General features: G+C 34.6%; 1 protein-coding gene across 1 annotated transcript; it reads right to left on the reverse strand.

Moving 5' to 3' along the window:
* Window positions 1-154: 154 nt before the first annotated feature.
* LOC114280728 (diacylglycerol kinase 7) lies at window positions 155-19270 on the reverse strand. Its single transcript, XM_082896646.1, has 12 exons — window positions 18421-19270; window positions 15292-15414; window positions 14955-15092; window positions 14789-14874; window positions 12494-12581; window positions 9484-9559; window positions 8696-8778; window positions 6917-6987; window positions 3002-3079; window positions 2552-2639; window positions 1720-1836; window positions 155-568 (listed from the first exon to the last, which is right to left on the reverse strand). Exons 1-12 carry the CDS (start codon window positions 18745-18747, stop codon window positions 377-379), a joined length of 1467 nt encoding a protein of 488 aa, XP_082752772.1. The 5' UTR covers window positions 18748-19270; the 3' UTR covers window positions 155-376.
* Window positions 19271-25916: the final 6646 nt, after the last annotated feature.

Raw genomic sequence — 25916 nt, forward strand, 5'->3', positions numbered from 1 at the left:
CGATAGTGTGGACCTCTGGGGGGAGCCTCTCGTACCAATGGCGAGGGCCAGAAACGGTCCCATAGCCACCCATCCTCCTGGCCATCACCTAGGGCAAAAAGATATGTTGTTAACATTCGTATTAAGAAGCTAGCGAGAGACTTTTGACTAAACATTTTTGAAAAATATAATCTAGCAACTCTAATAACTAAATTTCTCAGTAATAATTCTTAGGCTAGTTGTTCACAATGGATTGACTAAGACTACAACTTGATACAACAATTACCCGGTGCTAATAACTATAATCACATAAATATAAATTACAAGCCATCCGTTCCAATAAGAATATGATTTACATGGACTCTGAATTGTAAAGAGTAATTTCCAATGATCCAGGCTAGGAAGCTTGATTGGATAAAGGTGTTGAAAATACTCCCCCATTGACCACAACTGATTGAAATGGCACTCTCTTAATTTCCACAAATGTAGAGTAATCCTTGTTCATTGGCTGTTTCCATGGCTCCCCATCCATCTGCAAATAAGCTTCTTCCCACTCTCCACCTCTAAGCTCAAATCGTATCGCTGAAGCCTACAAGATGTTGATAGACTTCATTAAAATTTGACTATCACAGTTGTGTAGTAATAACAAAGTTTTGTTAACAATGATGTTCACAACTACATGGGAATATCCTCATTACTCTTTGGGGGTAATTATAGAGGGCCACTGGTTCAGTAGTTAAATTGTGGGTGATACATTAAACTCTAGAAGGTGACGTGATCAGATGAAAGGAAACATCTAATTTCAATAGAGAAACAAACTACTCTAAGCCCAAATGAGGACAAATGTGAAACATGTCAAGCTTTTTTAGTATAACCGAAAGTCTTGGTACATGCTTTGCAACCTCTATAAGAATATGGTGTTAGATTGATGAGGGGGTAAATAATTTTTAATTAATTACCCATTTTATTTCGACATTCTACAGACAGAAAAAGTTAGGCATCAAGCATTTGAATTTAGTAGAAATTGCTTGTTAGAGCATCTCCAATAGAATAGATATTTAAAGCATTTTAGACATTTTTGTCTAGCCTCAACACAAAAATGGAGCCTCTACCTCATCCTCCTATGCAGGCTACATGTGGACAACCTTGGAGGCTAGACAACATAATCTCAGGAGTAAAAAACTGTTGTTGAAATACAAACTAGTCAAAATACAGAATTCACTTCTATATATTTTTGCTACACAAAATGTGCCTATTAGGTGTTAGAGGTGCTCTTAGAGTTGCTACAAAGTCTATAAATACCCAAAGTATACACTAATAGAAATTTCAGTTCCTTAATATTATTTCCCTTAATTTTCAATGTTGTATATATTCCTCCAAAGAAGCATATGTTTTTTACAAAAATCAGGATATGAATACACCATTGACACAACAAAGAAATATGTTTTTTACATATTTTCATTTTCTATGTATATGAATATAACATCCACAAACCACCAAAAATATTGAAATTTTTTTGTTATATGAGAATTTGGACTATACAGTCTGCCTGCTAGTTTATTCATAGTTTATAAATACAGCCAGTTCAATATTGAGGATCCGGAAGAAGAAGATGAAGAATAAGTTTTCAGAGATTGCTTCCTTACTCTTTTCTTTTTCTATTAGAACTTCATATATTTTCTGCCATGTTTAGTATATATGCAACATGCTTGAATGAAAGAAAATTACAACATGCGGTACCTGGGCAATGTGTTTAGCAGAAATAAGGTCAGACAAAACAAAGGAAGCATGCCATCCTTGTTTTAGGCCAAAAACTTCTAGAAGACCATCATTCACATGAGCCCCAACAAAGCCTCTCTGTAAAACAAAGAAACAATTTCAATAACACCACTTTTAGCTTGAGGTTTGACATAGTTTCTTTCTAAGAGTACATCAAGCAGGCAGTATAAGTTCCTATCCTAATTATCATCAAATAAAAACAAAATAACAAACACATATGATCCTATACAAAAAATGCAATGCATAGCTGCTCATGCAGCATAAAGACACCCAAGAGAAGAATAAGAAGAGAACAAACATGCCTCAAACCTAATATCTGAGAGGATATGTCTTTGGGAACAACTAAAGGAGGTGTCTAAATGCATCCGGGGACCATGGTCATATTTTGAAGCATCATAGCCACATAAGAGAATTCGGGCAAAAAACAATTCTAAAATTGTAAGTTACGAGGACATTTGGGTTGTATAATGCTTTTAAAAAAATCATATTTCTAATCTGCAATCATTCGCGTATTTTATTTTTTTGGAGGGAATAACATTGAATTATTATTGGGGAACCAGCCTCACACCAACTGAAGGAGAAGAAAATTCTGCTTTTCCATTCAAATGTTCTTATAGGTTTCAAAATAGCATTTGACCTCTACTAAACACATTGCATTGGTTTTATTTACCTATATGTGCATAGCTACTATAAGAACTTGTCATTAACTTTGATAAGGCCTACCAAAAAGCAACTATAATGCATCATCATTATGCTGATAGATATGGCATTTTAGGTGGCCAAAAAATTATACCTTCTCCAAATACTCTGGCTTCAGATTACCCCATGGATTTCTTCCACTCGCATAGTTATTAAGATTTAAAGCAACTATTGACCGGACACTGAAAAAATAAAAACTATCAGGGTATATGAAATGAAAAAAAAATCCAAAACTTAAAAACATGAAAAAATAGCCATACAAGAAATTAAAATTAAAAAGAAAAAGAAGAAATAGTAATCGGCTAAATGTGTAATACTATGAAGATTTTACCAATGTAACTTTCAGAAAAAAATCAAGACGGGAAATATTTGGGTGGAACCAATCCAATGAATAAGATATTTTAAATCTTGTCACGAACACACAAAAAAATGTATATATATTTGTAGTCATCGAAAAGTATTTTAACAGTGATAGACAGTAACAAATCATCACTCTGATTGTAATACATGCAAAGCAACAAATAGTAAAACTCTTGAAATTGACCTTGATGGAAGTGAAACTTGTTCCCATTCTGAGCAATTGACCTTCTTAACATACATCCTTAATATGTTCTTGAGTCCCCTGCAATTACAATGTTGTTGAGGATGCAAGTGAGCAATGACAAGCTAGTCATTATTTTGAAAGATTAGGTTACGCAATCACAACATAGGGGAGGTAACTAACTGTACACAAGTAATATCACTACGCTTGAACAAAAGAACTATAACACGTGTTGTGTTTGTGTTTCAGCAGACAGATGGAAGTCGGCAGCGGTACTCTCCAAAATCCAGACAGAGAGTCATGGCCATAAATGCCTACATGAATTTACTAAATTAAACAATATAGTTACCATATGATTTCTTCAAAGTGAAAGTTGGGACATGAAACAAAGTGAAAAGTACTGTTGGTAATGCACTAGTGGAACCTTCAATGAGCAAAAACTAAAGAGTTCACTAGTAAATTATTAGGCAAGGTAAAGCAAATGGTTGCCATAATTCAGTAATTTTATTGCCAGTATCCTGTGGTTCCCACAATTAACAAATCATGGATGCTTGACTTTGTATTTGAGCATTAGCATAATCATAGCTTGCAGTGCATGCACTTGTCTGATGAACACTTTGATAAACATGCAACTTATCGAAAACATAGTAAAGTTGACTACTATGAATCCAATAATGTTAGAATTTCCCATCTTTACCTTCACCTACTCCACTACACACTCCACTTCACCTACCTCCACTTCACCACACACTCCACTTCACCTAACCCACTATCACCTCCACTACACCTACTACCACATTTTCTTCTATATCTAGATTGTATAGGAATTGTAATTTATCAATCTTGTAATACATCAATCAATAATATACATCAATTTATTTTACATGGTATCAGAGCAGGTTTAGAACCTGATATTTTCACTTCCCGGCGGGCGGCAACCTCACCTTAGCTGCCCGCCGGACCTCAACCTAGTCCGCTAAGATTTTTTCTTACACATACCTCGCCAAAGCAACCTCCTCCGTTCTCCTCCTACGCCGATTCAGTTTTCCGATCCATCTCCGGCGGCGGTGCCTTCGTCTAGGCGACGACCGGAGACGCCGCTGATATCGCCGGCGGGGTTTGCATCGTTGTTGTTGGGGATTTCGTTGGCTCTGATGCTGTGTGGATCGGTTACTTTTTTCATTGGATTCCTGTTGATGCCTTGGGTTCTTGGATTGGTGATGGTTTTCTATGTGGTTGGGATTGTCTCGAGTCTGTCGATGATTGGACGAGCAATTCTTTGTCACACCACATCACCGGCTTCGCCGAGGAAGGAGGTTCCAGCGTGGACACTCTTGTGAAGGTGGTTCAGCAGTTAAGACTATACATGATGGAGGATTCAGCAGCGCTAACGTACTTCTTGATGGGGCCTCTAGCAATGTACAAGAAAAAGAAAAATGTACCAGTCTTCTTGCAGAAGTGCTGCAGAATTTGTGGATACAAGTGTTATTAAGAATTACTAAAAACATGTGGATACATCTTCTACTGACAGTGAAACGACCAGATACACATGCCCACTCCCTCTCTCTCTGGTCCCTTTTTCTCTCCCCCATGCTTCCTTTAATCATCTCCATCCTTTTTTCTTAATTTATTCCAACCCCACACAGCAAAAGCAACAACTTCCCCACATGCACTTTATGATAACATTATTTTTATTTTTATTTTTCTTTTTTAATTCCACCCACTTTCATCATTTCTCTGATTCCATTACTTTAACCCCACACCTCTCTCTACTCAGCACCCACGAGAGCCCATGCTTTCCTCCTTAATCTATTCTTATTATTATTATTATTATTATTATTATTACACCAAAAAAAAAAAAAAAACAAAAAAACAAAAAAACCCACAAACAAAAAAAACCGAAATATCTATATCTATATATATATATCTATATCTATATATATATCTAATTTTTGCAGAGCACTATCCCCGACCTGCCTTCTCCTTCCCTGACATCTCATCATCATTTTCTTTTATTTTATTTTCTTTTATTTCAACCCCTCTTTATCTCTTTTATATGCTTTCTCCATTAATTTATTCTTTTTATTATTCTTATTCAAAAAAAAAAAAAAAAAAAAAACAACAAACACCAAACCATCTTTTATTCATCTCAGGGATCAACCCCGATCACAATTTTACACACAACAAAAAAAAAACAAAAAAAAAAAAAACCAAATCACAACAACAACCCAAACACATAGCTTTGTTTTCTTTCCTGCAGGCGGCCACACACCGACATCCCTTCTCTACTCTGCCGCCGGTCTCTTCTTTTTGCCTCCGTCCTGGGCGGTCCTTGACGGTGTTGCCTCCGTGCTTCCTCGACCACCAAACAAGTTGCCTCCTCCCTGCTCCTCCACTGCAGCATATGGCGGCCCTCCAAATCGGAACATCACGGTGGCCTTCCGCTTCAGCTCCTTGTTCTCTGCCTTTAGCACGCTTATCTCTGCTCGCGCATCCTTATACATGCGTTGGAGCAGAGCCAGCTGGGAGTTTAAATGCTGCACCTCATTTGTCCTACTCTGCAACCGGTTCGACAAATTTGTGACCGCCGTCATGCTTTCCACACATGCCTTCAAAGTATACTGATTGGCCTCCACATCCGACTGCACTGCCATTCTTTGCTCCACAGACCGCATCGGAAAGTTCAACGGAGTAAACTCCGGGGCGCTTGGTTGAGTTTCCAGTGCCACCGCACCAGTTCTCTCTCTCGTTGACTCGTTAAGGTCTGGAAAGAGAGTGAGCAGACCACGGGAAGACGAAGCCATTTTCTGGGCAACAGAGTGTTACAGCGTATTACAGAGTTTCTCTCTCAGCACAACAGTGTTACAGCCTCTCTCTCTCAGCACAACGAAGAGTTTTACAGAGGATTTCGCAGTTTTTTTTTGCTTCTGCCTCGGCCTCAGGCTCTGTCATGGTTAAATAGCCGAGGCAGCCACGCGCATCGCGCGCCTCTTGCCGCCCGACACACTGGCACGCCTTTTCAGGGCACATCTTTTGATAAAATGGACACGCCTTTTGATGGCACACCTTTTGATGAATTGGGCACGCCTTTTGATGGCACGCCTTTTTGACAACTTTGGGCACACCTTTTGAGGGTGCAACTTTTTAAGGGGTCCGACAAGACTCTGTAAACTGTCCCGACATTGATTCCGGTTAGCTCCTTTATGGGTCCGACAAGACTCTGTAAACTGTCCCGACATTGATTCCGGTTAGCTCCTTTATGGGTCCGACAAGACTCTGTAAACTGTCCCGACATAGCTTCCGGTTAGTTTCTACAAGGGTCCGACAAGACTCTGTAAACTGTCCCGACATTGATTCCGGTTAGTTTCTACAAGGGTCCAGCAAGACTCCGTAAACTGTCACAACATTGTCTTCTACAACGGTCCGACATGACCCCATAAACTGTCTTCTACATCGGTCTGACACCACCATACAGTGTCCTCTACAACGTTATGACACCCCATACAGTGTCTTCACCAACGGTCTGACACGACCATACAGTGTCTCCTATCCTTTTTTATTTTTATGTATTTTCTTGTTTTGTTACTCTCTCCAAACTCAAGTTGGTTAGTTTCTCTCCTCCTTGAGTTTGCGGGGGGCTGTTAGAATTTCCCATCTTTACCTTCACCTACTCCACTACACACTCCACTTCACCTACCTCCACTTCACCACACACTCCACTTCACCTAACCCACTATCACCTCCACTACACCTACTACCACATTTTCTTCTATATATAGATTGTATAGGAATTGTAATTTATCAATCTTGTAATACATCAATCAATAATATACATCAATTTATTTTACAAATAACATGGAATGTTGTACCATTGAGATAATCAACATTGACAATGTCATTCGGTGGGAGTGTTCTGACCTTAAACTTGGAGCACTTATGCATGGTGTGAAGAACCATCCCTGTTTGCAACCGTAGCCAGAGTAGATCAACTGTGAAAAATGGAAGAATCACTTTAAAACTTGCATGTTTATGCCCAATATGTGTTATGCATTAAGCATATCAACAAAATTTAATTACTAAAAAATTCAATAATCAATATCCATGTTGTAATTCGCACATCTAAACAACATACAGCAGTTGAATTTCAATCAATCCAGAAAAAATGCAGAGAATCCAAATTTGCAAATATCATAGACAGTACAAAGCAAAGCAATTGCATCAATACAAATATACATGAATCAAAAGAAAACTTGCAATAGGTTTTGGTTATTGAAATCCTAACCAAGAATAACAGCGTGAACCAACCCAAGGACATAAGTATAATAGGTACCCTTTGTGCTTCATTGATTAAAGTCATTTCCATTAATCCTCTGAGATGTTCCCTAGCACTCTATAAATCAGGGCATTTTGGAGCATCCAATTCCACCTTGGTAATAATTTTTTTGTCGTGTGACTGTCTGATGGATATAAAACAGTCTAGCTCTCTCACAGAAAAATAGTTTACCAAAGTGGAATTGAATTTGGGGCTCTGCCCCCCTCTGGAACCACCATTGAGCATGGGGCTCAACACGGTACAAACAGATGATGGAAAGTTCAAAGCTCTCCCCTATGGCTCACCAAACCCTCCCAGTCACAAGAAGCTTAAAAAGTGAAGCATATGGCTAGGTCAAAAGCAAAGGCCGAGTACAGAGCTTTGATTCATAAACCGCGTGAGATGATATAGGTTAAGTTGTGATGTATATTGCTGCTAACTAGAGTTTTCATGTGGATCTATGAATATCAAAAGGTTTGATGCATGCAATTAATGCTCCAGCATGTCAACAAAGCAATTGAAAGAAGATAACAAAAAGCTGTAAAAGGAATACTGCATTGAGAAGCTGTGTTGGAAAGTTGACAGGCCACATTTAAGGTTTTTGTCTGTTGCATGTGAGGACCATTAAGTAAAAGGGAAGTCTTTGAATTGGGAAGCCAAATATCAAGAGCAATGAAAAAGCATTGCAGATCATCATTGTCTGGTATACAGTTTTTATGGGCTGGCAACTCTAGGAAAGAGGAAAAGGTGTGGATTTGTATCTCTTCAACCTTCTCATGTGTATATATGGATATATGAGAAGTGTGAGTGTGAGAGGGAAGATAATCAAAGGTGCTACAAGGACAGCCCGGAGTGCTGTATTAGGGGGTGCATGATAAAGAGGTGAGGGGTGAGTTACAAAAATATCAATGAGCGTGAAACCTATGAGGACTCAGGGATTCAATTACCCTTGAGCAGGGGTCTTAGGATTGATGTCGGGTTTTGTTTATTTTTATCTCACCGTTGTACTCTATTATTTATAGTGGATTATCCTCTCTCACCCGTGAACGTTGGCCTAAATTGCAAGGAGCAAGCACAAGAAGTTTTAGAGTTTGTCTTCTATTTGTTGCACCCCCCACCAAATCTTTTCCTTCTCTTTCTCTGCCTGTCAGCTCCCTAAATATTACAATCCTTGACATAATTGGATTCTTTTTTCTTAATATTGCCTTCTAACCATCTTTTGCTGATGCGTAATCTCTATCTTTTTCACTTTATTCAATCAATATGGTTTCTATGAAGGAAATGGAGATTAAAATTAAGGAACTCCTGGTATGTTCAAGCTTCACAGATGTAGGTGCATTAGCACCTCGTAACCAAAAACAGGAGAGACAGAAATACAGTCAGACCTTATTTGCAAAAGGACCTTGTGCAAGGTAAGGCTTTTCATTGCGTAAATGATGAAAGCCATAAGCAATTTGTGCATCCATTCCTGCATCCATATATATCTAAGGTAAGCAACTGAAAAAAACATCAAGGATAACAAATTCATCAAAAGCAACTGAATAAGAGGTTGCATCAAAATTTCAAACAAATCTTACAATGGCATACTTTCTATTATTCATCAACTTAAGTTGTCCGTCTCTTTTAATCGGGGTTTTTTCTTTTTTTCTTTTTTTTTTTCGGATAACAAAAATCTCCTTCTAGCTGAATGGGGGAAGAAGGTAATCAAAGCTGAATGGTGGAAGAAGGTTAAGCTAGCAAACCCTTGCAAGTTGGGTAACGTTTTCTGGGTAAATGCAAGGATCTTCTGTTACTACTTAATTTGGGACCATTTGACACCAAAAAAAATAACAATAATAATTTCATCAGATGAGTAATTTAATTTTATAGACAGCTTTTCTATGAAAATGCTAGGTATGAGTTCAAGAAGATGATGAGTGGAAAAACATAAAATCCAAACCCCTTGCAATACATATTGATTTGGCAAGGACAAGTCTCACTTTGCTCAACCCCATAAAAATTGAGTCAAAGCTACATTTTGGAAGGAAAGTTCAAACTTTCATGACAAATTAAAATGAAAAGCTCAAAGGCTGCAAGTTTGATGTAACAAATCTATAATTGGGTTAAAAAATAAAAAAATAAAAACAGCTGAAATATGAATCATTTATCGTTTCTTAAGGCCAAAATGTCATACCTATGCTGAAATAATTATAAAACACGCCTTCATAGCAAGACACTTTCTCAGGCAATTCCCCTTCTATTTTCAATTCCTGTGCAATCCATCGAGATTCAAAACCAATAAAAGAAAAAAAATAAAAACTAGACAAATTTGTTGAATCACATAATATTTAGATTAAGAATGATTTCAACTAACGATGAAAAGGCATTTAAATATCCAATCCAATATTTCTGTCCCCCACATGTATTCTTTATTTCAACTTTTTCCAGACTGCCTGTTGATGCTGTCATCATACTAGCAGATGGGGTACGCAAGCACTATGCTGCACGCACAGGAAATGAAATTGAACACATAACATATTGGAAGGAAACACTATTGAGGGAATCATGATTTTCTGGTCATTCTATTAGGTGCATTATAATGGATAATCAAAGTGCAATATATTAGGCAAAAAATTCCCTACTGTGAGTAAATTACCATAATAACTTCAAAGACCTAAACTGTTCAAGGAATAATTTTAAAACAAAAACTGAATCAAAAGAAAAAGCTTAGGGGAAACAATGATGCAAAGAAAAGAGCAAACGGATCAGACTCTTCCTCCATGTACTGCTGCTGCATCAAAAAGAATGAAAGAGATTGGAAGAAAATAAAAAAGAAAGCCCTACAGAAATGATCCATACTATAAAGTTTGGTATCAAGATGAAACAGAGAACCTAGAAGTTCAACACGGATTTCCTGTTTCTTCTTCCAACCTAAAGATGAGGCATTTTCCCTTATCAAACAAACCTTTAAGTCTTGAAAAGTGTACTTTATATGATTTCCATTTTCAAAATGCACACTTTTAGAGTGCACAACATCTTTCCTTTCAAATGGATTATAAGAAATCAATTCAACAAAAAGTAAGATGACTGAACCTTATTTTGCCATTTGATTTCCATGCATTCTTTTCTATAATTATTAAGTGTAATGATAACAATTATTGCCATTATTATCTGGATAAATAAGCAAGTTAATGTGCATATATCTCCATATATCTTCCACATTTATTTGTCATTCAAAAAGACTTAACAATGTGGCAAAGTTTTAATTGTTAAAGCTACATTGCTGGTAGCCTAAGAAGCACGGACACTGACACGTGACATGATACGAACATGCCAACACGTAAATTTTTAAAAAAATGTAGGACATGGCACGCAAGGGACACGTGCAAAATATATAATTTTATATATTTATTATATGGCAGATGCAATGATAAATAATTATTATATGTTATATATTTGGAGAGACAAATAGAGAAACCAAACAAAAAAAAAGCAAACAACCAAATAAAGAAGAAGAAACCAAACAAGGGCAGAATACCAAATGCCAACGGAGAGACTTCAACTTAAAAAGACCTCTGTCAACCCTAGTTCTAATACCATGTTAAGTCACCAATTATCCCAAAAGCTTAAGTGTTAGGAAATAAGCCCAACAATGTATATCAAACTATCAAATAGGGAAGTGTTCAACGAGCGTCACACGGTGTCAGACACAACACGTTACTTTCTTAGAGGTGTCCGTGATTCTTAACTACTAGCTTAAAGAATCTAGCATCTACAAACATTTTGTAATTGTGGAGGAAGAATTACCAAGTGATGCAAACTAATTTAGGCTATAAACAAGGACTATGTATAGACAAAGTTTTTAAAGGTGAATGTGTACCTCGAGGCGTTTTACCCCTCATGAGGCGAGGCGTAAGTCTCAGGGCGTTGAGGCGTAAGCATTTCAAATTTCAAATTTCAAATTTCAAATTTTAATCTTCAGTGAATAAATTAAATATTTTAAAATAGTAAAAAAATGAAAACAAAATTAAATATAAAGATGTAAATGCTTTTCGCTTTAATCTGTTGAACATTTTACTACATAGAAAGAAGTTTTCCTTTACTGAAAGTGAAATTGATATTTTTAACTTCAGTGATTGAGCTTCTCACTTTACCATTAACTGTGTTTTTTCTTGATTGATCATTTACTTAATTTTTCCAATAGAATATAGTTGCAAAAAGGGATTCTTTTTATTTTTTTATGTTTAAACAATCTAATAGACTAAGTTTAACAAAAGCCCAAGGCAACCTCTACATGCGCATACTCCTCACATGCTTATTTGCAAAAAGCATACAAAGCGCACCTAAGGCGCATGTCTCAATCTATGAAGCACAAGCCTTTGGGGAGTAATGCCTAAAAATCAAAACCTTGATGCGTTTTACCTTTGCCTCAAGGCAAGGCGAGCTTTAGGAAAGCCTTTTAAAACTCTGTGTATAGAAGGCAGGAAATAAGGGTAGTCGGTTAGTCTATTCCCAAGATCCTAGGAAGGATGGTTTCACTATGGTTGTTTGTCCAGCAAGTGTAAATGAGGACATTATGAATGTCTATGTCATTTTAGTGGCATTGTAAACCGAAACATGAATGCTACATTATTGCTTAATCCAAGTAACGGAACGATTCATCTGCATTACAGACTTCAGAGTCACAGACCCACAAGCCTCTTTACCAGTTATCAGGTTATACCTAGGGTGCAGTCTGAGGGTTGAGTTTCATTGTATGTTACTTAACTGTTCCTATGAAGGGGGCTTTGTACCTTCTCAAATTTGTATTAGAAGAGAAGACACACCTGTTTGGCCTATTTACTTTCTTAGTATTGATGATTTACTTTCTTAAGACAATATTTTCTGAAAATCTCATCAAGAGCATTAAAGATTATTTTTAGCAAGGCAAATCATAGAAAAGTAATCGGCTAGCCTAGGATGATATTAACATATCGGTGTGACTAATGTAAAGCAGAAGAACAAAAGAATAATGCACACATAATACGCATTCATGGCCATCACAGCAACATGAAAAGATGAGCTGCAGTCCAACTAAACTAAGATGTACTAAGAGAGAACTTCATTCAGCACAAGGATAGTTAAAAAATAAAAAATAGCAAGGTAGTCCTGCAAAAGCAGACGACTGAGAAACAAGACGCATTGAAAATAGCTAAAATCACTACCTGATCAAGGGAAATCTCTTCCACAGGTTTCAGAGCATGGGGTGGATCCACAACTTTCCCAGCAGGCATTGATATCAAAACATTCCAACTGCAAAAAAATGAAGTTATGCTTCATAGAACTGCCAAGTATATGAAGATGTGATGGCCAGAAACAGATGAGAATGTTGTATAGAGTCCAAAGTCTACAAAAGTAATAGACATGCAAGTATGCAGATACAAACTCATACATATATATCAAGATGTTTCTTTCATTGGAGCCAAAAACAATACTTAACATGAGAATGATTGTGTTCTAGAAAGCATAAGCTAAATATATTTGTTGACCATCAAAATTGTATAAAACATCACTTCTATCCCAAAAACCTTGAAACTGAATGTATGGACCTTTATGAGCAGCTATGTAGAATCCAACAATAAGAGGTATCCTTGGAAAAAAATTCACAAATTCGGGTCCTTTCAGCCACTTCTTGGTCATCTCTGGCAACTTGAAATTGCACGAGAGGGTAGGATAAGATCATGACAGAGAAAGAGAGAGATGTCATTTTGTCTACGCAATACCCTTGGTTCAAATTTGACATCAGTACCACACTTTACTGAAGTACAGTCTTCAATCAAGGTACTCTTATATCACAGTGATAACCTAAGCATTCTTCTTGCTGAAAAGATTGAATTTTTTTTTTAAAAAAATAGGCAAGGAAAAATAGAGATTATTGGATATTATTTTTTATTTATTGCAATTTGTTAGTAGATAAACTAATTAACTAGTTAATAGATAGTTTATTCAAAAAGTAACTAGTTCATTATGAAATCGATTGATTTCCATTTCAATAAACGACATTTGGAAGGACTATAATATCCATCACTTTACAGAATATTAATTAAGTTAGTTTTCTATATATAAATAGAAAATTATAAAAAATTACATTCCTAAAATTTCTTTTACCATGCTACGTATACTTTAAATACCAGTTTCATTTGAAATTTTCAATAAGGTGTATTCTTTCCTCGATTTTGACCAATTAATAGGGGAAAAAAATCACATATCATATTCCTTTGCTTTTTCTTTTTTAAGTCTTAGGTTTCAATTTCTGACCAATTCTAAGGAAATTCAATTTATTAATAATTAGTAGAATCCTACCAAGTTACCAAGTAGGTATTTTTTCAAGCAAACTTGGTTTTATAGAGTTTTTGTTAATTTTGATTAACACAAGGTTATCCACTGATGTGTAAGTAGCAAATAACCATGTAAGGTTGTCTTTATTTTCCACCTCTATGTGTGATTATCACTGTATTTAATCTTGATAGAATGGTATCAGTTGGTTCCTTCTGTCATTCAAGCTCTACCCAAAATGTGGTGTACCAATTGGTTAATCCCCTTTTGTCATCTAATACAAGCTACAGAAGTCCCTTTTTTTATTTTTCCTTTTTTGGCATACACCTACAGAAGTCCATAATCCATATAATAATGATTTTGGTTAACTAGTTGAGCATCAACTTAGAGGAGTTCATCAGTATATGAACATAACAACTAGATTGACAACTTACATATTAAATTAAATGGGTCAATATAATGAATACAAACTCTATAAACTAACAGAACATTAGGCACCGTTTGGGGTGTTGGCTTTTTGAACCCAATCACATCACTCTCTCTACTTTTTCTATACGTCTTTTCATAAAAGCCAAAAAGCCCGTGGAAGTCTGGGACATCCGAGGTGGCATGGGGGCAACCCTAAAATTAGTGATCTTTTTTCTCTTTTCTTTTTTTTTTTTTTTTTGATAAATAAGCAAACTTTATTAGAAAAGCATCAAGGCGATGCAACCAATACAAAACACCCGCAAAAGGGCCACCAAGACTAACTAAGCAAATCCTCTACAAAATCTACAAAAACCAAAACATCGGGATCAACCGAACCCGTAACCCAACTATGCAATACCAGCAAAAGCCAATTCTCTAACCAAGAAACTGAATGGCACACGTCTTGGAAGACACACCTATTGCGCTCCAACCAAATCAACCAAAGCAAACAATGGGCAGCAAGAGACGCCTAAAATTAGTGATCTTACTGATCAAATATTAAAATAAATAAAAATAATAATCAATTAGATATTCAGCACATGAACATGGTAGAAACCAATGGCTTTGGAGAATCAACCTTTGAAGCAATATTTGATTTCCTTGGTACTAACATTAATAGCATCATCAATATAGAAATATCTACGAATGAGAACCAGAAAACAGAACAATTCCAAACATGAATTTAAGTAATCAGAATCAAAGCAAAGAATGCCCACCTATCTAAACAGCATATTAAACCTGTACTAGCCCTGTCGAGGGTTCGTTTGACTGCTGATTTCCAGTTAAACGGAAATGAGCCACCCTGGCAAGAAAAAAAGGCACCACTCAACAAGACAGGACAGAAGAAGAAAACCTGAGAAGTGGCTGCAAACAAAAGCTTACCCAACCAAAACTCCTAGACAAGTCATTTCCTGTACCAAGTGGAATAATTGCTATTGGTGGAACTGGTTCCCGCCCTTGTTTATGAAGCTCTCCCAGGCTTCCCAAAACCCAACCAACTGTGCCGTCACCTCCTGCAACCTGCCAAACCAACCTAGTAATCCACGATTTCTCATGTAAAAATTCAGAACCAAAGTTCATGCAAAAAGTTAGCATATATGTCTTCACATTGACTATTACCAGTTACATAGAGGAAATACAATTAAAATAATACAGCTTGATTATTAGTTAGCTGTTACATAAGAAAGAAACTGAACAACTCATTTGGCCATATGCGTACCACAACCCTTAGCTTTTCACGAGTCTCTTTGGCACATGAGTCCCCAATATCAGCCAACATCTCCAGGCAACCCAATCCATATTGAACAAATTCATGAGGCTTCACAAATCGAAGGTCAAAAACCTAGCATAAAGAAGAACCAAAAAAATTCATAGTTACAGTTGTCATCAAAATTAAACCATGATGTTTTATTGAAACAACTGAGACTTCTGTTGAGTTGAGTTGACGTTTCAAGAGGAAAAATAAAAGAAACATATACATGAGAAATAGCTTATATTGGTGTCAGTAAGCCTTCAACGCCTGAACCACATAACCATCCAGAAGAGCAAATATGTAGACAAGAAGACTCCATCTAAGCCCAATAGCAATAGCTTTATTTGGACCATCAAATAGCGCTAGTTGTCGGTGACAATAGTCAAGTGTTTTTATGTTGTTTTATTGAGATTTATGTCATATTAGTGTTTTAATATAAATATGTGCTAAGGTGGAAGGGTTTTGTTATCTTCCCAAATCCTATTCATTGTATTCTCTTCTTTCTTCTTCTCTTTCTATTTTAACCCTAACCCTAATTCCTCGCACTTTGGACTTCAACTTGGTATCATAGCAATTTAATCATGCCCTATTAACCGTTATTGGACTCTGGAAACCATCGCAAGGTAACAATGGCGTGCTAACATCATCATTTGCACAATAACGCCAATGTGCCATCAATATCCGTATGAATGTCGTGATCAGGCGAACAAGCAATTTGATTTGTCTTGCCCTCTTGGTAATTACAAGGTTGTTAAAATCGGAATCCTACATTGGATTGTTGGAAAAGTTTACAAAATTAGATCGTAGAATTGGATCGAGAATTGTAAAATCCTACCGAAACAAACAAATTACATAGTAAAATTAATTTAAACAAATATTTCGTAAAAAATATACACAAAATTAGCCTAATTATACTAAAAAGAAGTGAAGATATTTTGAAAATATAATACTCCATATAAAATGTAAATATAATGTTATACAATAGAAAACTCGATGGTAAAAGTTTTGCATTTGGTCAAAAAAATAAGGTTTGTTGTTAGTGTCCCAAGTGGTGCGGGTTCAAGTCACGAAAATAGCCTCTCCAAAAATTGGGGTAAAGTTGCATACACCTTGCCCCCCTAAGACTTTGTTAAGGCTAAGTTTTTTATTTTTCGACTAGTTAATTTTCTTAAATGACTGCAATATTTAAATGTTTGTTTTCCTAGTTTGTTTTTCTTAGTTTATTTAATTCAATAAACTAAGAAACCGTGAACTTGCCCAATTATGCCCATTAAAACCTATCCAAATTCATAAATGGTTTGGACATAGGACACATTTAAACCCATTTAAATAGGTATCATCTCATTCACCGCACCACCACCACCTCCTCCACCACCATGCCATCACAACCACATCACCACCTTTAGTACCGTAACCACTCCACCATCACCAACACCCTTACCACCGTTGTCACTCCACTGCCCACTACCGGTGCCATCACTCCACCACCACTACCACAGTCTCTGTCGCTGCAGCCACTCCACCACCACCACTACTACAACTAACACACTCACCATTATCAACGTCGCCACTCCAACACCCACTACCAGTGCCACCACTCAACCCCCACCTCCACCGCCACTCTATATCACCACCGCCACCGCCACCGCCACTGCCACCGCCACGATTCCACTACCACGGCCACTACAGCCACACGCTACTATCACCATTGTCATCACTAAGGATGGTCATTTTGATCCACTCCACATGGGACCTGACCCTACCCAATGAGAATGGGGAGCGGATTTTACCCAATCCATTGAAAAGTCGGGACGGAGGCGAGTGCTATTTTTGCATCAAACTTATAAAAAAAAATGAATTGTTCACATATATATTCCATTCAACTATTTATGCCCCAAAAACACTGGGCTTGTTTGGTTTATATTTGAGAAACATGTTTTGAGATAAAAAGTACGAAAATTTATTTGGTTTATTTTTTTTCAAAAGATGTTTTGAAAAATTATTTTGAGAGAGAGTTTTGGAAAAAGTGATTGATTTGATGTGTATGAGAGAGATTTGTTTGGAAAACTTGTAAACCAAACAAGTTTTGGAAAAAAAATTTGGAAAAATTTGTTTGGTTTGATTACTTTTGAAAACTTATTTGTAGAAAATTTTTCCCAAAATTTTTTGAGAAACACAAACCAAACAAGGCCACTGTTTTTTGTTTATAAATTTATGTCTACACATTTAACTTTTGTTCAAAAAAATATATTTGAACGACATAAATAGTGTGTATTGAGGTTTTTGCGGTGTACCAAAAGAATTACCCCTATTATTAACAACAATAGACCAACTATTGTGGGGTAAATGTAATGCAATTGTAAAACATAAGAGAGGACAATGTAATTATCTAATACTAATGGGGCCACATGTATTTTTACCAACTATCAAGAAGGTTTGCGTAATTTACCCTAAATTAAATTTCAAACTACAAGTGAGGCTTTTGCAGCTAGGTACCTCTTAAAGAGTGGAGGCTAAACATATATGGCATGGAACTAACAGTCCCATGAGACTACTAATCCCCCCAAGGGTGGGATTATCATTCATACAAGAAGTTGGCATTGTTAGTCCAATCCTATGTGATTGAAGGTAAAAGGAAAAGACTGTTTTGCCTTGAATTTTACAAAAATAACCAAGTCACCTTAAATCTAATGAGGATTTTTAGGTAATTTCATAGATCTAATCCCAATTAATTAATACAACTACATTAGTACACAAACAAACCCATTTTTATTTTACATCTTCAACCTCCACATTAGTAATCATATCACTCAATCAATCGGCATGGCTAAAAAAGCAGCAAGAAAAAGAATACAAATTCGACATATGCATTTGCAGCTACATAGATGTAGCCACCTAATATTCCATAGGCAGGAAAAAAAATTAAAATTGAATCTCTGTACACAAAATTGCATATTAAAAAAACATATATACATTTCTTTACGCTTTAATAATGTTTACTGAATCACTGCATATAGCATCCATTACATGGAATTATATAAATATTTATGTACTGTACCGATAGAAAGAAAGAAAGAAAGAAAGAAAGAAAGGCACCTGTTCTTCGCCCATCAACTCCTGAAGCCTCGCTTTAAGCTTCGGGCCGTGGCGCCCACCGCTGAGCGAATTGATGAACACCACCAGGGCCAAGTCGGGGGGCTGAGCGGCCTCGCCGGCGGAGGCGTAGTGGTGGTTCCCGGCGGCGACGTCCTTGGATTGAATCGCGTCGCGCATGGCTAGCCTCAGGTACTGGGGAATCGTAATCTTCTGCCTCAGTTCCTCCTTCAGAATCCGAGACCCGCCCAGCGTGCACCCCCTCATCAAGTCGATCAGGGACGACCAAGCCGGTGTGATCCGACTCGTATCGGACACTGGCGTATCCATAGCTCCTTTCCCTCTTCCTCTCCCTTCCCCTCTCTCTCTCTCTCTCTCTCTCTCTCTCTCTCTCTCAAAGCTCACAAATATGTATAAAGCCCAAGTTTCTTCAATAGAGAGAGAGAGAGAGGAGAGGGAGTCCACTATGTCAACTGTTATACTTGGAGAGAGAGAGATCACAAATATGTATAAAGCCCAAGTTTCTTCAATAGAGAGAGAAAGAGAGAGAGGAGTGGGAGTTCACTATGTCAACTGTTATACTTGGAGAGAGAGAGAGAGAGGCTAATGGGGCCGGCGAACCATTCCGGCGGAGATTTCAGTTTTTAAAAAAAATAAAAATAAAAATGGGTATTCAAACAGTGTCGTGTTTTTTGTTTGGAGTATGCCCTCCTGGGTGGCAATAAATTACAGGAGCGCGTCGGCTGCTTTTAATTTGGAAAAAAAAAAAAAAAATTAAAAAGCCTATGCATTCTCTGACCACAAAAGCCTATGCATTAATTGAATAAACAGAGGCTTCGTTTGGATTGAGGTTGACTTTCTAGATCCCATTTATTTCACTATATATAAAATAGAAGCTATAGTATGATGGGAGATTTAATCAAAATATATAATAAATAGGATATAAATATTAGATAGTATATATCCTTAAGTCATGTTTATTGACTTGATATATAAGATTGAATATATGTTATACATATTTATTTTACAAAATATATTGTGAGATATAACAAGTAATTTCTAAGATTGCTCTCATAATATTATATTATATTAAATTAAATTAAATAATATTATATTATATTAAATTTAAAATTTATATTAAATTATATTATAAATTAAATTAAATTAAATAATATTATATTATATTAAATTCATTCAATTCAATAATATTTATATTAAATTAAATTCAATAATTATATTAAATTAAATTCATAATTTATATTAAATTATATTATATTAAATTCAAAATTTTACATTAAATTATATTATATTAAATTCAATTCAATTCAATTCAATTCAATAATATTATATTATATTATATTTAAAATTTGTATTAAATTATATTATATTAAATTAAATTAAATTATATTATATTCAATAATATTAAATTAAATTCAATAATTATATTATATTAAATTCAAAAATATATATTAAATTATATTATGTTAGATAGACAAAAGGGTAAATTGGACTTTTTACATCATATCCCAACTAAGGAGATATGATATAATGGGAGGTGGTATTGTATATCCTCCACTTTTGAGAGATATACAATCCCACCGGATATTATATCCCCTTCAAAAAAAATTACAAACATGGAATATATGGACCCCACCGGATATAATATCCAATTCCAATCTTCATATCCCCCAATCAAACAGGATCTTAATTTTTTTGTTTTTTGGTTATTTTAGTTTGGGTTAAAAAATTTAGTTTGGGGAGAGCTTTTTAGCTTTTTGACTTTTTTAATTTTTTTTGTGAGAAAAGAGTATAATGATTATGGGTTGGATGTGATATTTTATTTTTTGTAATTAAAATAGCCTATTTTATCTTTTGTGACTAAAATAACCAAAAAAATCCCAAATCCATCTTCCCAAATGGAGCTAGAGTAGGCTAACGCCTTATTTGTTTACCGTATATGTGGAACGGATATTAGAATGGACTCAGATATAGGCTTTGGTTTGAGAAGTAAGTTGGTTTTTTAATTTTTTTGGCTATTTTAGTATTAGGTTAAAAAATTTAGTTTGGGAAGAATTTTTGATTTTTTTGATTTTTTTTATGAGAGAAATAATGTAATATTATTAATTAGATGTAATATTTTATCTTATTAAAATTAAAAAACTTATTTTGTTTTTTATTGCTATTTTAAACCTGCCCAAACCTACTTCCCAAACAACTTCATAATATGGGTGGGTCTTATATATTTTCTTATTTTTTTATATTTTGTGTTTGATTATTTTAGATATAAAGAGTCTGAATGATATATATAATGCAAAAGGAGATATGAAATACCAATCTCTATAGTATTGTTGTATATCCTTCACCGTTGAATAAAAGAAATCTTTTATCTAAGGCCAAGTTTGGCATGATTGAAAAAAGATAAAAAGTCAAAAAGTCACTATCCTATTTAAGTCACATCATCTTATTTAAGTCGCATCACCTCTCTAACACATCACTTCAAGCCCAAAAAAACCCAACCCATATTTCATAAAAAGTCAAAAAGTGCACTTATTTAGGGGTTGTTTGGGATGACTTAAATAAGTGCACTTTTTGTCTTTTTACGAAAAGATGTGCAGAAAAGTAGAGAGGTGATGTGATGGAAAAAAGATAAAAAGATAAAAAGATGAATTATTTTTGAATTGCCAAACTTGGCCTTAATCTTCCCAAACTAGGCCTAAATGTCAAAAATAATTATTCTCATCTTATATCACATCTTAACCAAATATAATATAAATGACTCCATAATATATATAACTAATCACATATCTTATAATATATTTTATTTTATTTTTATCATTAACTATATTGCATATGATCCTCAAACTTTACATTTAATTTAAGGAGTTTTCTTAAGTGTGCAAGGGCACACCATGTGCCACTTACACAAAAAGTGTAAGTATAAGGTGTAAGTATAAGTATAAGGTGTAAGTGTAAGGTGTAAGGTGTAAGTGGGTTGCACATGGTGTGCAACCTCAAAAAAGGTGTAAGTGTAAGGTTTAATTTTTTACAAAAGGTGTAAGTGTAAGGTGTAAGTGTAAGGTATAAGGTGTAAGGTGTAAGTTGCACACCATAACCAAACCCTTAATTTAAACAATCAAAAAAAAGCCCAAAGTGCTATTAGTGACACGACAGAAACGGTTGTAGCTCAACTCTACCCCATTTTCAATTTTTTATTTTAGATGTCTTTTTCAAAGAATTCATGAATTCTCTTTTCTTTTTTCTTAAATAAGATTGTGAATGAAAAAAAAAAATGTGAGAATAATGTAAATAAAATATAAGTTTAATTTTTTTTGTTATTTTAAAATTTTTATCTAAATTTATGAATCAAATATAACGTAAAAAAATTATTGTCGTTGCTATTTAATTATACTATTGTTAAATTTAATTAAAAAAATATGTGAAAAAATAGAAAAAATTGATAGAAAAGTAAAAATGAAATATTGATAAATATTAATTGATATAACCTAAATAAGCGTATATATGTAAAAAAATATATATATTTTTAATGCATGTCAAAACCTACTAAGTGTGTTCAAATTATAATGTTGTAGTAATTTTTGATTGCTAAGAGAAGATTATTGTAATTCATGTGCTTAACTTCTAGATTACGAGTCCTCAAAAAAAAAAAACTTCTAGATTACGCATATGAAGACCGCAGGCCAGAAGATGGGCCCACGTTGTTGTTGACCACAGGTCCATGTGGAACGCCATTACGACGTTCAAAATAGTTGGCTTTGGTTTAAAAAGATCCAAATCAAAAAAAAAAAAAAAATACTAAAAAGTTAAAAATTAATAAATTAAAAAAATTATTATTTTCTTTACTTTTTATCCATCTTTTTGTAAAAGTTTAAAATCTTATTACTAAAAACTTCAATTTTTTTCATCTTATTATATTTTAATTAAAATCACAAAAAATTATTTCTTAAACGAATCCTGGTAACTTGATTTTTAGGCTAAAAAAATAAAAATAAAAATTCAAAAAAAATTTAAAAAGTAAATGAAATAAGTCAGTTATTCATGTTTTTTCTATATAATTAAAAAAAAATCATTTTTAAATACATTAAAAAAATTATTTTATAAAAAATCAAAAACATCATTAAAAATGTGAAATTCCAAAAAATCAGTAAGTGTTTGTTTGGGATGTGAGTTAGTTTTTTGACTTTTTGACTCTTTTTGTCCAAGGCTAAAAAGTTTTGTTTGGAATAATTTTTTTGACTTTTTAATTTTTGTGAGAGAAAAAAATAAATTGATTATGATTTGAATGTGATATTTATTTTATTGAGATAAAAAAATTATTTTATCTTTTTATAGTTAAAATAGTTAAAAAATTAAAAAACTTGCCATGCAAAACGAATACTAAATAGTTTTGTTTGTTTGTGGATGTGCTTTGGAAAGCGACATTGCACCCTTTGGTTTTGGTTATTGTTAGAATTATTTTATTCTCACTGTATGCGACAGTTATTATCATTCCTCAACTTCCAATGTTATATTTATCTGAGGGGATGTAGAAGTGTTTTGAGACGGGGATTAAAAGTTATTTTTTAATTTTTTGTGAGAGAGGAAAACAGATTAAAGTTGAGAAATAACTTTTAATTTATTTTTCAAAATAGACTGTACTAATTTTAATTATTCATATGTGCACGAATCAATTGGAATATAGACAGGCAATAATATGATCGAACAAATTCTAGGATAGTGAAATAATCAATTAATTTTAAAATAAATTATCTAATCCAGTTGAATAATTCTTGAATTTTAATAAAATAATAAAATTGTAAATATTGAAAATGATTTAATCAAATAAATAAAATACTGAAACAATGCAATCTATCACATATATCATATTCACAATAATAAAATACTAGGAGAGTGGAATCTATTATCTATCTCATACGTCATATTCATCACATTCATATTAAAAATATTAGCTTATCACCCGTACTATGCACGGGATAATTATAAATATTTATATTTTTTTTAATTTTTTTTAATATATAAATTATATTTTTTAAGATTTTTTGTAAAAATAATTTAACAATCTTATCACTAATCATATTGTACAGGAGAAATTAAAAAGGCTACTGCAGTAACAATGCACGACCTGCATCTATAATTAGTGATAAATTATTTTTTTTTAATATATAAATTATGTTTTTTAAAATTTTTTATAAAAATAATTTAACAATCTTATCACTAATCATAGTGTACACGAGAAATTAAAAAGGCTACTGCAGTAACTATGCAGGGGCTGTATCTATAATTATTTATATGAGGAAATTTTAAATGCTAATCAGGAATTTTGACCAAATCAATAAATGCAGGCATGTGAATTGGAAAAAGTTAATAAATGAAAAATAAATCTAGAAATCCCCTAGATGTTGATTTGTGATTATGTATCAATTTTAAGCAGAATATAACAATCACAATCAAACAATCAAACAAAGAGACACAACGATTTAACGTGGAAAAAACCACAATTGGACACCTCCAACTGTGATAAAAAAACCACGGGCAACAGCCACAAGAACAATCCACTAAGAAGATTTAAAGGAATTACACAGGTATACTTTCAATCACCTAGCGAATCCACAACGCCTAATTGAACCAACCTCTATGTGCCTCTTCCAACCCCATCTTCACCACGGAATTGTCTTTCTGATGAGCCACTCCGGATTCCACCAAAGCTTCAGGCTCGAATTCTTCAGAATCCACAACTGAAGAACAATTCTCTCTTTTGTGTATAACAAACAAACCTTTGATGTACTCTCTTTAAATCATGAGTTGAAAACTCAATAAAAACATCAAAGTAAACTAGCAAAATCTCTCCAGATATAAACCTTAAGATCCAAAAATAAGATCTGGAGAAGTTCCATCAATCACTTAGTTTTGGGAGAAAACCAAGTATTTATAGAGAGCCAAAAGTAATCCTAGATTCAGAAGAAAACCAACTCCTTAATCAAATCTGGAAATCTGGGATCGCGCGGTCCGCTCGAGCTCAACACAGCCCGCTCGAGCGGACTGACCAAAAACTGCGTGCGAACAAACTGAGATGCGCTCGAGCGTAGGAGAATCCGCTCGAGCGTATAATCACACCCACCAGTATTTTTTGCTTGCCCTGACAAAATACTGAGACCTACTAATCTACGCTCGAGCTCACAAAGCTCCGCTCGAGCGGACAGAACAAAAACACAAAAAAAAACAATTGAATCAACACAATGTTTTGTCTCCGGATTTGTCAACATAGGTAGTACCTTCTCTGAAAAGCACAATTCGGGTTGGATTCGCATCTAAACACTCATAGCCTCACTGAAATAAAAGTGCAAAAATAAATACAACTGAAAGGAGTTTTGTCAAACGGGTTTGCCAAGAAATAAAACCTAACAATCTCCCCCTTTGGCAATGCCGTGACAAAACACACCTAACAAATAAAATCCTAAACACCCCAACCCATTACAGCCAACAAAACCAACTTCTTTCTCAAGGTCATGATCTGCAAAACAGTCATTAGTGCCACAATCTCCAAAACAACTATTAGTCCCACAAGAGTATATGAAAAAAACAATAGACATATGACATGATTAACTTGAAACATGAGATGGAAAACATGAATAGATGAAAACTAAGACTCATGAAAAACAACTCTCAAACAACAAAAGTAAGATCATAAACCACATAAGCAATGATATGACGATGTAAACACCCCGAACATACAAGAAGGGCAAATAGTGCATAGCAACATGCAAAACATATAGCCAATCTCCCTTACCAAACATAACAAAGTGTTCATGCTAAACTACTCTTGCAATGAGAAACCAAACTCCCTTACCAACCCAAATCAAGATGAACCAAACTCCCCCTCACTAAAAGCAACCACAAACACTGAAAACAGTGAACAAGAAGAAATCGACAAAAATAATATGGTGGAGCAATCTAGAAATTTCAGATTAGTACCTTAAAACACATAAGATTATCCAAGAAGCACCATTACAAGAAAACACAATGTGCACAGTCTGTAGAAAATTCCTCATGAAAGAAAGTGATGCATTATGTGAAAAGCATAGATCCCATGATAAAAAGTGTGTGTGTGACTCTTGGAGTTCAACAAACACTAGATTCAATCCTAGTAGTGATCTGAAAGTTGGACCTCCGACAAGAGAATCTTAAGCACGACAAAGGAAAGTCAAACCACAAGGAATCAAGGGGTATTTGGTGAGTAAAGGCGGAGGCTTCCCCTCAATCAATGAATCTTTTCCTTTTTTCTTTTTTTTTCTTTCTTTATTTTGCACATTTTTTTCTTTCTTTCTTTTGCATATTTTGTCTACTTCTCTTTCTTTTTCTTTTTCTTTTACTTTTTCTTTTGCACAATCATTGGTGGCTGACACGCTCAAGAGTATGGAAACCGAACCAGAGAAGCATGGATATAATAAGGATGGCCTGGTTGGTGACTCTGAGGTAGCCTT

This window comes from Camellia sinensis, chromosome 12 (assembly GCF_055761805.1).
Source record: "Camellia sinensis isolate YWXY chromosome 12, ASM5576180v1, whole genome shotgun sequence".
Lineage (NCBI taxonomy): Eukaryota > Viridiplantae > Streptophyta > Magnoliopsida > Ericales > Theaceae > Camellia > Camellia sinensis.

Bases quoted from the DNA above. Each gene is read 5' to 3' on its own strand.
- LOC114280728 (XM_082896646.1), bottom strand. From the start codon at position 18,747: ATGGATACGCCAGTGTCCGATACGAGTCGGATCACACCGGCTTGGTCG. The intron at 15,093-15,291 runs GTACGCATATGG...TTGGTTTGGCAG, and splicing joins GTGAAAAGCTAAGGGTTGTG to GTTGCAGGAGGTGACGGCAC. The intron at 12,582-14,788 runs GTGGGCATTCTT...ATTTTTTTGCAG, and splicing joins TTAATATGCTGTTTAGATAG to TTGGAATGTTTTGATATCAA.